The following is a 14,972-nucleotide window of genomic DNA, read 5'->3' on the forward strand; positions in this document are numbered from 1 at the left end:
AGATCACAGAGGCCTATAATAACTCATAAAATCAATCATAACATATCTTATGCATCCCACATCTCAATACCACATAAACAACATATTTGGTCTTGCCCACATTAAGTACACTTTTTTTAAACCAACCAGGGATTTTTGTAAGGCAACAAAGTCAGATTGCAGCTCTAACAACACCTGGTCTACAGTTGGGGCAATGGCAGTTAATTACCTATAATATCAATTGTTATGTATAAAACGGGTCATATCATTAAAATGACCAGAGAGCCCACTCTGGGAATTTGATATGTTGAAGAGTAGATTGCTACAAACAACATAATGTTTTTTGAATGTGAAACATTTTAATTTCAGCATCTAGATATACTCCAAATGTGAGACAACACTATAAGGAGTATAAGTACACCAAGATGTTGTATCATGTACGGTTCACGTACAGGTCTAAAAAGGGACATAATTGACACTTTCATTATGATTAAAAAATACAGAAATTGTGATACAAATGTACAAACCATGTCAAACATTCCTTCCTTCCAATGAAGTTACTATGTGAGAATTGCTAGAACAATCTGAGGTACGAAAAATATTTTCGGGGTACGATGGCATGGAATTGCCACAGTGATGCATGTAGAAGCTGAGTCCAACACAGACAGTACCACGTCTAAACAGAGTCTGTGTGCATTGATAGAGAATAACTATATCATCAGGATTTTGAATGTTAACATTGACCCCTCTATTTCAGTGACATTGGTACAGTCAGTGCACAGACAGCCTTGTTGGCATCCCCCTCACACTTTCTGCTTGCTGCAGCCTTGAGAAAGCTCTCTACCACGGCAACAGCCAATGGGCAAAAAATATATGAGCCTGTGATGTGCTCTCCCCCTTGGACGGTGTTGCCATGGCAACTTCTGCGGAGCTGCACAGGCCTTGGTACATAATGTCTGCTCTGCTTGTCTTCACTCTCCAGCGTACACACGGACCTCTGTTATAGTCTATGGTGCCCTGCACCACCTAGTGGTGGAGGAATATCAACTTCATCAAATGGGTTGACCTGCTTTTAGAGATTCGAGAACCTTCTTCTGTGGTTGTCTGTTTGTAAACACCAGGAGAGGGGAGGGGCTTCGACTTTTCCTCAAGCACATTAGATGTTTTCATTTCTCTTTGTTCTCCCCATCTGAATAAGGAATGTCAGTTACATACTATAGGTGGATATTGTGCTATGACAGCAAAGGAACCATAAGATAATAAGTGAACTGTGATATTTTTGTCACTGCATCTATCTGCACATCAAATGAATCCTCCTAAGCGTAAATTGATGTGTGTGCGCCCCAGATTTGACATCACAGGATTACATAAACCCACTATTTACAACAAGGATGAAAAAGAAGCAAACAGAAGAAAGACAACTAAGTGCCAACATAAAATGCCCGGCTTTACACACAGAGAACTCTCTGGCTCAATGTGGTGCAAAGTGATCTCTGGCGTGATCTGTGATGATGTCTGTCTGAAAGAGTTAGGAGACAGATGGCCTGTTTGGGATGTGGGAGTGAGAGAGTCAGGGCTGTTTCAAAACAATTCTATACATATCCAATGAGAGTGAGGGATTAGTTGATATCTTTAATGATGTAGAGGCTCAGCCTCTGTTGATAGTCATCGTAAAAATGCTGGCCTCAGACATGTTTTGTAACTATAGCCTACCACCAGAGGGAAGCAGATCTTGAAATCATGCAGCAGCTCAAAATCCAAGATGCTCACACCCACCACAGCACAGAGAGAACAGAACTAGCCGTCTCATAGCAACCCTTTTTATTTCCAACCTTGTCAACACAGCCGAGATAACAACACTCTTTGACCTTCCATGCTATCTCTTCTGATACATCACACACTCAGGGCAGTAAAAACAGTGCATGAACAACCTGCTGTATTAGAGGGATTCCATTGTCATAGCAACAGCCTGGTAAAAGACATGCAGTTACTAGTGTTAAAAAACGGCAAACCACACAGCCACTGGATTCTCCACTGACAAACAAATGCACCGACAGATACCGTACTACCTGTTCGATAAGATGGTAGAGAAATTTCTGGAATGTTGTGATGAAATATAATGCAAAGGCAACACAACTGCAACAAGGAAAGATATAAAGATAACACGGCTGCAAGGAGGGATAATAGTGTAGTTAGGTAGGTTTATCACCACAGATTGTATGTTGGAATGCAGGCTATAAGAGTTAATGGGCAGAAAATAAATAGGCTACAGAATACCATATCAAATTCTCTATCAACAGATGAGGACAAGTTGATTAATTACAGGACTTACCTTTCTGTTTGTCAAAGCCCTCCATAAAGACTGGCGCAGTAGGTTTGGTCAGGTCTCCCTTCCCCTCAGTGATGTGCTTGTCATCCAGGAGGGGCCTCTCAGACCTCACCTCCGGGGGCACGGCAGCCGTGGGGGGCTTGGGCTTGGTGGGGCAATCCTCTTCCATCTTCATGTGGCTCTTGCTCTTGTCATTGGATGATTTCATCATGGAGCTCGTGACAGGCTCGGCTGGAACCACCTCTGGGGCAGGGCAGGCGGGGGGAGCAGCGGTGGGGATCAGAGGTGAAGGGGTGTTGACCCCCTGTTTGGGGCCGGACCCCTCTCTCTTGGGGCTCTCCTCATTGGCAGACTCGATGAAGAGCTCACTGTCCAGCTCAGCCTCCCTCTCCTCCCTCAGGATGCTGTAGGATATGGGTCCCTTGGCGCTGGGGGGATTGTCGAAGGGGTTGCCAGTCTGGCTGAAACCTCCCTTGCTGCTGGGAGGCTGCTCAAAGGGGTTGTTACTGGATTTGGTGCTGGGGGGGCTCTGCAGGGGAGGATCCTCAGAGACCAGCTCTATCTCAGAGTCCCCCGACTCTGCACTACTGCCATCCTGCTCCCTGGTCTTGGTGGAGCCTGGGGTTGGCTTGCTGCTGGGGACAGCCTTGAACAGTTCTTGGGACGGAGATTCTTTCTCTGCACACACACACAGAGAGACAGAGACAGAGACAGAGAGAGACAGAGAGAGACAGAGAGAGAGAGAGAGAGAGAGAGAGAGAGAGAGAGAGAGAGAGAGAGTGTGTGTCAGGGTCATCTTTAAAATGTTTTTGTCCTTTTATGATGTGTTGTAAACCTTAAAACCTTACATTTTTACCAAACTTGAAATACTGTATTTCAAATCATAGCTAAACCATAGTCCAAGACCATAGAACATGTTGATGGTGAACTCTCTAACTCACTAGAACACAGTAGGAGAGTGTGGGTGATAGCTACCTGTTGGGGATGCATTGGGGGAGGAGTTGGGGCTGTCGTCCTCTGGCTCAGAGAGTGTAACCGTGGGAACGCCCTGCAGGCCCAGGCTGAGGATGTTGTCAGACACATTGGCCTGCGGGGGGGTGGGTTTGGCAGAAGCAGGGGGGTGGGACTCGGTCAGGGTGATCTTCACAGGGCTAGCGGTCTGAGGGGTGCCCAGGTTACGGTAGGAGCGGTAGTCAGACAGCTCCTCATCCTCAGAAGGCTCCTCTACGTAAGGGAAGGAGTGCGAGTCAAGCGCCGGGCCCAGGTTCTCTTCCTCTTCCTCCTCCTCGAGTTCTGCAGGGCTCTTATCCATGTAGCCTCCCAGGGAGTCCAAGCTAGACAGCCCAGTGTCTACTAGGCTATGCAGGGGCCCCTGGCTCTGGTGCTGGTTGTGGACGTCATCACCATGGCTGATATCCATGTAGTTGTAGGCCTCGGTCTTCGACTCGGAGCCCCCCAGCAGGGACTTGGGCATCTCATCAACCAGGTCAGTGATCGTCTTGGTGTTGGAGGAACCAAAGATGCTGTAGGAGTCGAAGGTGTCCTGGGAGGAGGGGCCAGAGGAGAGCTTCAGATCATCAGACAGGTAAGAGGCATCCCGGCCTGAGGGATGGCTCTGATTGGACAGGAGTGAGGTGTACAGGTCACCATCATCACTCATGGGCTTCTGGAATAGGTCAGACAAGGCGTCACCTAGAAGGAGAGGATGGACAGTGGATTTAATCACAGACCTCAATTGGATAAGGCAAACTTAAACAAATGGAAAAGTGGATAGATGAAATAGGCAGAAGATAGCATCACAGGCAACATAACATGTCATTGATATATTTCAGTCAACAGTGAACTGGGGCAAATATGACAATGCTGCGTTAGAGTTGAAATTCTTCAAAACACGTTCCAATCAAGTTGCAATGTTGAATTGACAATAATAACAAGATTATGTTACATATGTGTACTCCAGGCCTGATAGTGGAGATGTGTGGGATCGTAGGGAGAGTATGGGAATCAGTTGGGAGATCTGCTGGCGGTGCAGATCAGTGATGCAGCACTAACAGAGGGTACTTGTGCCCTGAGCCATACAAAGGGGGATTGTTCAAACCCCAAAACTCATCCCGCCAGCTAAAAATCCTCAGACTGAGGTACGGGGGATGGGTTCTGCATTCAAAAACAATTGTATTTTATTTGTCACATGCACTGAATACAACAGGTGTAGACTTTACCGTGAAATGCTTACCAACAATACAGTTCAAGAAATAGAAAAAATATATTTTTTAAATTAAAAAAAAAAAAAAAATTACATAAACAGTAACACAATAAAATAACAATAACGAGGCTGTATACATGGGGTACTGGTACCGAGTCAATGTGCGGGGGTACAGGTTAGTCAAGGTAATTTTACATGTAGGTAGGGGTAATGTGACTATGCATTGATAATAAACAGTGAGTAGCAGCAGTGTAAAAACAAAGGGGGAACGGGGGTGTCAATGTAAATAGTCCGGGTGGCCATTTGATTAGTTGTTCAGGACTCTTATGGCTTGGAGGTAGAAGCTGTTAAGGAGCCTTTTGGACCTAGACTTGGCGCTCCGGTACTGCTTGACTTGCGGTAGCAGAGAGAACAGTCTGTGACTTGGGTGACTGGAGTCTTTGACAATTTTTTGGACCTTCCTTCCTTCCTCCTTCCATTCCCATCACTCGTTTGTATTCAGAAATCTCCTCTGACAAGATGGCCGATTGTCACTGAGGCACACACACATACTACTGTACCCTATCATTTTCTGTGTGACTTTCCACCTACGGTACGGCCTGTCCAGTATGGCATGAAGGCTACCACAGTATGAGAGCGTTGCAAAATGCAAAGGCATCCCAACAACAGTAGTTACGAAAGAGTAATCTTTTGTTACCCTCCATGTGTCGTCTACCGGCAAGTCCAAAGCTTTTAATGTGAAACTAAATATTTTGTTTCAGTGACCTCAGTAGAAAATATTTACAGTGGAGACAGCCAACATTTTTGTGCAAAGTTATTGCACAGGGCATTTCCATTGAAAATTACCCATGAGCACCAACATGTGAAGTTCATAGGAACATATCAAATTGCGTGTCAAATCAAATCAAAATGTTATTTTTCACATGGTTAGCAGATGTTAGTGTAGCGAAATGCTTGTACTTCCAGTTCCAACAATGCAGTATTTTTATACCTTTATTTAACTAGGCAAGTCAGTTAAGAACAAATTCTTATTTTCAATGATGGCCTAGGAACAGTGCCTGTTTAGGGGCAAAATGACAGATTTGTACCTTGTCAGCTCAGGGATTTGAACTTGCAACCCTTCGGTTACTAGTCCAACGCTCTAACCACTAGGCTACCCTGCCGCCCCAACGAGTAATCTAACCTAACAATTCACAACAACTACCTTATACACAGAAGTGTAAAGGGATGAAGAATATGTGCATAAAATATATGAATGAGTGATGGTACAGAACGGCATAGGCAAGATGCAGTAGATGGTATCGAGTACAGTATATGAGATATATGAGATGAGTAATGTAGGGTATGTAAACATAAAAGTGGCATAGTTTAAAGTGGCTAGTGATACATGTATTACATAAAGACGGGAAGATACAGTAGATGGTATAGAGTACAGTATATACATATGAGATGAGTAATGTAGGGTATGTAAACATTATATTAAGTGGCATCTACTTAAGATAAGTCTTTTTTGGGGGGAAATGAAGAAATAGATACATTATTCAACCTTTTTCAATCTTAAAAATTAGGCATCAGTAAAGGCTCTGATTTCTAGATGAGCAGATGGAAAAGGGGACTTAAAACCATCAGAATACATCAAAACACAATAATGTTGACATAAAGGCCCCTGCCAAGTACCAACTAATATCGACTCATCCTGTTTTGGAGAAATTGTTTACCTTCTGTAAGTTTAAGAAATATTGCCTTGTACCTTGTAATTCCGTCACCAAAAACTAGTGGTGGAAAAAGTACCCAATTGTCATACTTGAGTAAAAGTAAAGATACCTTAATAGAAAATGACTCAAGTAAAAGTGAAAATACTACTTGAGTGAAAAATACTACTTGAGTGAAAGTCTAAAAGTATTTAGCTTAAGATCAACTTAAGTATCAAAAGTAAATTGAATTACCTAAATATACTTAAGTATCAAAAGTAAATTGAATTACCTAAATATACTTAAGTATCAAAAGTAAAAGTAAAAATAATTTCAAATTCCTCATATTAAGCAAATCAGACGGCATCATTCTTTTTTTAAATTTTTTTTTACGGATAGGCAGGGGCACATTCCAACACTCAGACATCATTTACAAATGAAGCATTTGTGTTTAGTGACTCCGCCAGATCAGAGGCAGTAGGGATGACAAGGAATGTTCTCTTGGTAAGTGCGTGAATTTGACCATTTTCCTGTCCTGCTCAGCATTCAAAATGTAACTAGTACTTTTGGGTGTCAGGGAAATGTATGGAATAAAAAGTACATTATTTTTTAATTAGGAATGTGATTTTTGATTAGGAAGTTGTCCAAAATATAAATAGTAAAGTGAAGTACATTTTCCTCCAAAAAACTACAGTAGTACTTTAAAGATTTTTTACATAAGTACTTTACACCACTGCCCAAAACTTGCATATCTTTAAGATATTATTTAATTTCTCTCCCTCATGAGGGAGGATGATAAAAGTCCACAGAAGTAACAAGTAATGATAGACCTACCAATTAGCTATAGTGATTTTACTGATTATATAAATTTTGTTTATGAATTATTAAGAGATTAAAACTTGTAATTCCATTACCAAATTGGTAACGGAATTACTGAAACTGAATTGGGTCACCTGCTACTGTCCTCCCTTCTGGCATATGTTATGTTTAGCTCATAACTATTCCTTGTCTTTGTTGCCTGCTGGTCAAACCAAGAGGGTCTGGACAACCCTTCCCTCTCTCTCTCTCGCTCTTCCTCTCCAGTTAATGTCACCTCCCTCAGCTCTTACTACCCATAAGCACCGACCGACACCGGACATCCATGGACGTTGAAAAGAAGTCGACATCTTGTCAGTTCCCCCTGGTCCACAGACCGACCTGACTGGACCCAATTTGAACCAATCATAGACGTACAGTATGTTTCATAATTATGAATAGCACAGTACAGTGAGTAGAATACAGTATATTGTACTGTACTCTACCAAACTCTACTCTGCTATGCTGTATTGTACTGCACTGTACTCTACTGTGCTGCACTTTCCAAACTTGTGAAACATAAGAATGACATTCCTATCCATAATTATGCATCTCTGTGTAGTACAGACCAGGGACCCATGATGTAATTTTCCGTTACCATAATTCCGTGACCTGGTGTGAATCCACTTTACTTACTGTAGTTCCATAATCAAAATAGATGTTTTCAAACTCAAGGTGCCATGCCACAGCTGATACCCCATTCTTTCTGCAGACATCTTTGAATCTTAATTGGTAGCAGATATTTAACCGTTTTTGGAAAACATGTTTGCATAATAGCCTGAGGCAGATTTTACTGTAATTACAGTGCCTTGCAAAAGTATTCGCCCCCCTTGAACTTTGCGACCTTTTGCCACATTTCAGGCTTCAAACATAAAGATATAAAACTGTATTTTTTTGTGAAGAATCAACAACAAGTGGGACACAATCATGAAGTGGAACGACATTTATTGGATATTTCAAACTTTTTTAACAAATCAAAAACTGAAAAATTGGGCGTGCAAAATTATTCAGCCCCTTTACTTTCAGTGCAGCAAACTCTCTCCAGAAGTTCAGTGAGGATCTCTGAATGATCCAATGTTGACCTAAATGACTAATGATGATAAATACAATCCACCTGTGTGTAATCAAGTCTCCATATAAATGCACCTGCACTGTGATAGTCTCAGAGGTCCGTTAAAAGCGCAGAGAGCATCATGAAGAACAAGGAACACACCAGGCAGGTCCGAGATACTGTTGTGAAGAAGTTTAAAGCCGGATTTGGATACAAAAATATTTCCCAAGCATTAAACATCCCAAGGAGCACTGTGCAAGCGATAATATTGAAATGGAAGGAGTATCAGACCACTGCAAATCTACCAAGACCTGGCCGTCCCTCTAAACTTTCAGCCCATACAAGGAGAAGACTGATCAGAGATGCAGCCAAGAGGCCCATGACCACTCTGTATGAACTGCAGAGATCTACAGCTGAGGTGGGAGACTCTGTCCATAGGACAACAATCAGTCGTATATTGCACAAATCTGGCCTTTATGGAAGAGTGGCAAGAAGAAAGCCATTTCTTAAAGATATCCATAAAAAGTGTTGTTTAAAGTTTGCCACAAGCCACCTGGGAGACACACCAAACATGTGGAAGAAGGTGCTCTGGTCAGATGAAACCAAAATTGAACTTTTTGGCAACAATGCAAAACGTTATGTTTGGCGTAAAAGCAACACAGCTCATCACCCTGAACACACCATCCCCACTGTCAAACATGGTGATGGCAGCATCATGGTTTGGGCCTGCTTTTCTTCAGCAGGGACAGGGAAGATGGTTAAAATTGATGGGAAGATGGATGGAGCCAAATACAGGACCATTCTGGAAGAAAACCTGATGGAGTCTGCAAAAGACCTGAGAATGGGACGGAGATTTGTCTTCCAACAAGACAAAACATAAAGCAAAATCTACAATGGAATGGTTCAAAAATAAACATATCCAGGTGTTAGAATGGCCAAGTCAAAGTCCAGACCTGAATCCAATCGAGAATCTGTGGAAAGAACTGAAAACTGCTGTTCACAAATGCTCTCCATCCAACCTCACTGAGCTCGAGCTGTTTTGCAAGGAGGAATGGGAAAAAATCTCAGTCTCTCGATGTGCAAAACTGATAGAGACATACCCCAAGCGACTTACAGCTGGTATCGCAGCAAAAGGTGGCGCTACAAAGTATTAACTTAAGGGGGCTGAATAATTTTGCACGCCCAATTTTTCAGTTTTTGATTTGTTAAAAAAGTTTGAAATATCCAATAAATGTCATTCCACTTCATGATTGTGTCCCACTTGTTGTTGATTCTTCACAAAAAAATACAGTTTTATATCTTTATGTTTGAAGCCTGAAATGTGGCAAAGGGTCGCAAAGTTCAAGGGGGCCGAATACTTTCGCAAGGCACTGTACGTTACCAAAGTTTACATTCTTCAATTAAATTAGTTTTAGTACATTTTTCAGTGGCAATTGTGAAAAGTAGACCCTATGTATGATTTGTTAAACTTCTAAAATCAATGGTTTTAGTTTGGCACACATAAAGTGAAAAAAAACTGAGTCAAAGCGCAATGCCGTTACCGTGGCATTGCCCCACACAGCTTGGACAGACAGTGGGGCCCATCGTTACCGTGGCATTGCCCCACACAGCTTGCACAGACAGTGGGGCCCATCGTTACCGTGGCATTGCCCCACACAGCTTGCACAGACAGTGGGGCCCATCGTTACCGTGGCATTGCCCCACACAGCTTGCACAGACAGTGGGGCCCATTGTTACCGTGGCATTGCCCCACACAGCTTGCACAGACAGTGGGGCCCATCGTTACCGTGGCATTGCCCCACACAGCTTGCACAGACAGTGGGGCCCATTGTTACCATGGCATTGCCCCACACAGCTTGCACAGACAGTGGGGCCCATTGTTACCGTGGCATTGCCCCACACAGCTTGCACAGACAGTGGGGCCCATTGTTACCGTGGCATTGCCCCACACAGCTTGCACAGACAGTGGGGCCCATCGTTACCGTGGCATTGCCCCACACAGCTTGCACAGACAGTAGGGCCCATCGTTACCGTGGCATTGCCCCACACAGCTTGCACAGACAGTGGGGCCCATTGTTACCGTGGCATTGCCCCACACAGCTTGCACAGACAGTGGGGCCCATCGTTACCGTGGCATTGCCCCACACAGCTTGCACAGACAGTAGGGCCCATCGTTACCGTGGCATTGCCCCACACAGCTTGCACAGACAGTGGGGCCCATTGTTACCGTGGCATTGCCCCACACAGCTTGCACAGACAGTGGGGCCCATTGCTGGAATGTGTGCTGTGTTTGCACAGCTAAGTGCAAAGCCTAGTTTTACTCCCCCACTAACTGTGCTGTGAGCGCCTCCCCTCGCTCCCCAGAGCTGCTCTCCACTCTTTACCTCTCACTGGGCAGCAGTATCTCTATAAATAGGCTAGATCCAGCTGCTGGGGTAGGTGAGGATGAGGGGATGGGGGATTTACATAGGAACCTTCAGGCTCCCCCAGAGGATGTAGGTTGAATACCCTACGGGTCAGGATGTCCCGTCCCTCCCCATTAGGGTTGCACATTTTGGGGAATATTCAGAGGTGGAAACTTCCGTGGGAATAAACTGGAATATATGGGAATTAACGGGAATATATGGGAATTACCGGGAATATATGCAAATTATTATTAATACTTAAATGTAGATGTGTTTTGCATTGGATATATGTACCATATCATCTGGAGCCAGAAAGATAAACCTTTTACCATATAATAAGTAGACATAATTGCAAATGATTAAATCCTTCAAAATAAATTTAAAAAACGACTTAGTTTGATGTATTTCAGAACTGCAGAGCAGAGTCTGAACATCAGACAGGATGGCATTGTCTCCCTCAATCTGTGCAATGGCTACTGCTATAGGTTTCAGGAGTTTCGGGTTGCTTAGCACTCTCTCCCAAAATGCATCATCCAGGAGGATCTCCTTGACGGGGCTTTCCATATCGGCAGACTGTGATACGGCCATTTCTTGGAGAGACTCCTTCCCCTCCAGGAGACTGTCAAACATGACAACAACACCACCCCAAAGGGTGTTTCTGAGCAGCTTCAATGTGGTGCTCTTATTCTTCTCACTTTGCTTGGTGAGGTAGATTGCTGATATTACTTGATGAACCCTTCACATACCTAACAATTTCCTTGGCTTTAGACCAAGCAGCCTTCATGTTCACATTGTCTGTCACCAGTGCAAATACCTTCTGTGGTCCAAGATCATTGATGACTGCCTTCAGCTCATCTGCAATGTAGAGACCAGTGTGTCTGTTGTCCCTTCTGTGCTCTTGTCGAATAATGGTTGAGGGGTGAAGATGGTGTAGTTAATTATTCCTTGCCCACGAACATTCGACCACCCATCAGAGATGATTGCAATACAGTCTACTTTCTCTATGATTTGCTTGACCTTTACTTGAACTCTGTTGAAACTCTGCATCCAGCAAATGAGTAGATAAAGCATGTTTGGTTGAAGGGGTGTACGCTGGGCGAAGAACATTCAGAAATCTCTTCCAATACACATTTTTTATTTATTTTTATTTCACCTTTATTTAACCAGGTTGGCCAGTTGAGAACAAGTTCTCATTTACAAATGCGACCTGGCTAAGATAAAGCAAAGGAGTGCAACACAAACAACACAGTTACACATGGGACAAACAAACATACAGTCAATAACACAATAGAAAAGTATATATACAGTGTGTGCAAATGTAGTAAGATTAGGGAGGTAAGGCAATAAATAGGCCATAGTGGCGAAATATCTACAATTTAGCAATTAAACACTGGAGTGATAGATGTGCAGAAGATGACTGTGCAAGTAGAGATACTGGGGTGCAAAGAAGCAAACAATAAATAACAATATGGGAATGAGGTAGTTGGGTGGGCTATTTACAGATGGGCTATGTACAAGTGCAATGATCGGAAAGCTGCTCTGACTGCTGATGCTTAAAGTTAGTGAGGGAGATATAAGACTCCAGCTTCAGTGATATTTGCAATTCGTTCCAGTCATTGGCAGGAGAGAACTGGAAGGAAAGGCAGCCAAAGGAGGAGTTGGCTTTGGGGATGACCAGTGAAATATACCTGCAGGAGCGCGTGCTACGGGTAGGTGCTGCTATGGTGACCAGTGAGCTGAGATAAGGCGGGGCTTTACCTAGCAAAGACTTACAGATGACCTGGAGCCAGTGGGTTTGGCGACGAATATGAAACGAGGGCCCTCTAACGAGAGCGTACAGGTCGCAGTGGTGGGTAGTATATGTGGCATTGGTAACAAAACGGATGGCACTGTAATAGACTACATCCAATTTGCTGAGTAGAGTGTTGGAGGCTATTTTGTAAATGACATCACCAAAGTCAAGGATCGGTAGGATAGTCAGTTTTACGAGGGTATGTTTGGCAGCATGAGTGAAGGATGCTTTGTTGCGAAATAGGAAGCTGATTCTAGATTTAATTTTGGATTGGAGATGCTTAATGTGAGTCTGGAAGGAGAGTTTCCAGTCTAACCAGACACCTAGGTATTTGTAGTTGTCCACATATTCTAAGTCAGAACTGTCCAGAGTAGCGATGCTAGACAGGTGGGCGGGTGCGGGCAGCGATCGGTTGAAGAGCATGCATTTAGTTTTACTAGCGTTTAAGAGCAGTTGGAGGCCAAGGAAGGAGTGTTGCCCTCCGATTTGACACACTGAACTCTATCAGAGAAGTAGTTGGTGAACCAGGCGAGGCAGTCATTTGAGAAACTAAGGCTGTTGAGTCTGCCGATAAGAATGCGGTGATTGACAGACTCGAAAGCCTTGGCCAGGTTGATGAATACAGCTGCACAGTATTGTCTCTTATCGATGGCAGTTATGATATCATTTAGGACCTTGAGCGTGGCTGAGGTGCAGCTTGGAAACCAGATTGCATAGCGGAGAAGGTACGGTGGGATTTGGATTTGGGATTTGAAATGGTCGGTGACCTGTTTGCTAACTTGGCTTTCGAAGACATTAGAAAGACAGGGTAGGATAGATATAGGTCTGTAAGAGTTTGGGTCTAGAGTTTCTCCCCCTTTGAAGAGGGGGATGACTGCGGCAGCTTTCCAATCTTTAGGGATCTCCAACGATATGAAAGAGAGGTTGAACAGGCTAGTAATAGGGGTTGAAACAATTGCGGCAGATAATTTTAGGAAGAGAGGGTCCAGATGATTTGTAGGGGTCCAGATTTTGCAGCTCTTTCAGAACATCAGGATTTGGGTGAAGGAGAAATGGGGGAGACTTGGGCAAGTTTCTGTGGGGAGTGCAGAGCTGTTGACCGGGGTAGGGATAGCCAGGTGGAAAGCATGGCCAGCTGTAGAAAAATGCTTCTTGAAAAACTTGATTATTGTAGATTTATCGGTGGTGACAGTGTTTCCTAGCCTCAGTGCAGTGGGCAGCTGGGAGGTGATCTTATGCTTACATTGCCTGTGAGCATCAGAGGGGAATCAGTTCAGAGTCAAAGAAAACTTCTGATTTTTGGAGGACCATGAGCTGTTGCTATCGATAAGGTGTCTGATTCATCATTTTCACCTTGAATAGAAGTAGAGGGACTTTTGTCAGAGGTTGCTTGTTGTGAGCGCTGAGAGAACGTTATGCACTTGGCCAGATGATTCTGCATCTTTGTTGCATTCTTCACATATGATTTGGCACAGTATTTGCAAATGTACACTGTTTTTCCTTCTACATTAGCTGCAGTGAAATGTCTCCACACATCAGATAGTGCTCGTGGCATTTTCCTGTAAAGATTAGAAAAAAATGTGTCAAAAAATAAAATAAGATTCCATGTACAGATAAATAGTTACGCAGTTTGATTAAACAACTCCTTTGTAAGATACAATTTTAAAATGTAACATGTATGGAAATAGGTGAATTAATACTCCTCAGTTAGCAGGCTCAAGCAATCTAAAACCCACATGTTAACAATTTCTGCTAGTTAATTGTTGTTACCAAGTTAGAAATGATTTAAACACACTTTTCTGTAGGCTACTATTTACTAGTCGACAAAAAATCATGTAGGTCATATAAAATATATTCACCCCACCCAGTATTGTAATCAAAACTTACCAGAAAGCATGTGGTCCTTGGCTCAGACAGTGTAGTGGTGTGGGCTCAATAGCATCTCATTAGTGTGCAAGATCTTGAGAATCAGCTGCACATGTGATGGAAGAATGCACTGTGCATGCAGAGAAATGCAATGCCATTGAATTGGGGATAGTTAACCACAATATGCTACAAGACCTAGAATTGCCTTATATGTATCCCACAAAAAAGGTTCACTGTTATAAGCTACGTTTTTTAATGAATTTAAGCAAAATTCCCAGGCTTAACTTCCGGAGAAATGCAGGAAATTTACTGGAAAGTTTCCGACCCTTTGTAACCCTCCTCCCCATCTTTCCTTGAATGGCCGACTCCTTTCCCCCTGTTCTGTTGTCCCTGCTGGACCTGCTCCCTCTTCTCATGGCATTAGAAAATGTCTACAATGTCCTTAACAATACATCATACAAAACACAATGTCATGAACACTAGGCTAAACCAATGATGCAGAGACACGAGACAAAACACTAGATGAAAAAACATGGTGAGTTCCTAAGCAGAGCAACATGGCAGCCCTTTGACACACTGCAGTAGATAATATTCTGTTAAATAGAGTAGACAAGGCAGCACATGAAGTGTCTGAGCATCACCAGGCTGTTCCTAAAGCAGATGGGAACAGCTGTTGCTGTGGTTTCTAGAGTTCAATAGGGTTCATGAAGCCATACTGACAGCAAGTCAGGCTCCTAATGTATAATCCTCTTATGGCTCTCCTTTCCCCCCTGTAGGCCCATACTGCTATCCCCCTGACAA

At 43.4% G+C, this 14,972-nt stretch overlaps 1 protein-coding gene across 1 annotated transcript in view; it reads right to left on the reverse strand.

Moving 5' to 3' along the window:
• rtn1a (reticulon 1a) overlaps positions 1–14,972 on the reverse strand; it is a 46,171-nt gene that overhangs the window by 20,175 nt on the left and 11,024 nt on the right. The window contains exons 2-3 of the mRNA XM_021584949.2: positions 3,284–4,000; positions 2,312–2,986 (exon numbers count right to left, since the gene is read on the reverse strand). Coding sequence (XP_021440624.2) covers positions 2,312–2,986; positions 3,284–4,000 — 1,392 coding nt within the window. The remainder of the gene's footprint in view (positions 1–2,311; positions 2,987–3,283; positions 4,001–14,972) is intronic.

This window comes from Oncorhynchus mykiss, chromosome 25 (genome assembly GCF_013265735.2).
Source record: "Oncorhynchus mykiss isolate Arlee chromosome 25, USDA_OmykA_1.1, whole genome shotgun sequence".
NCBI lineage: Eukaryota > Metazoa > Chordata > Actinopteri > Salmoniformes > Salmonidae > Oncorhynchus > Oncorhynchus mykiss.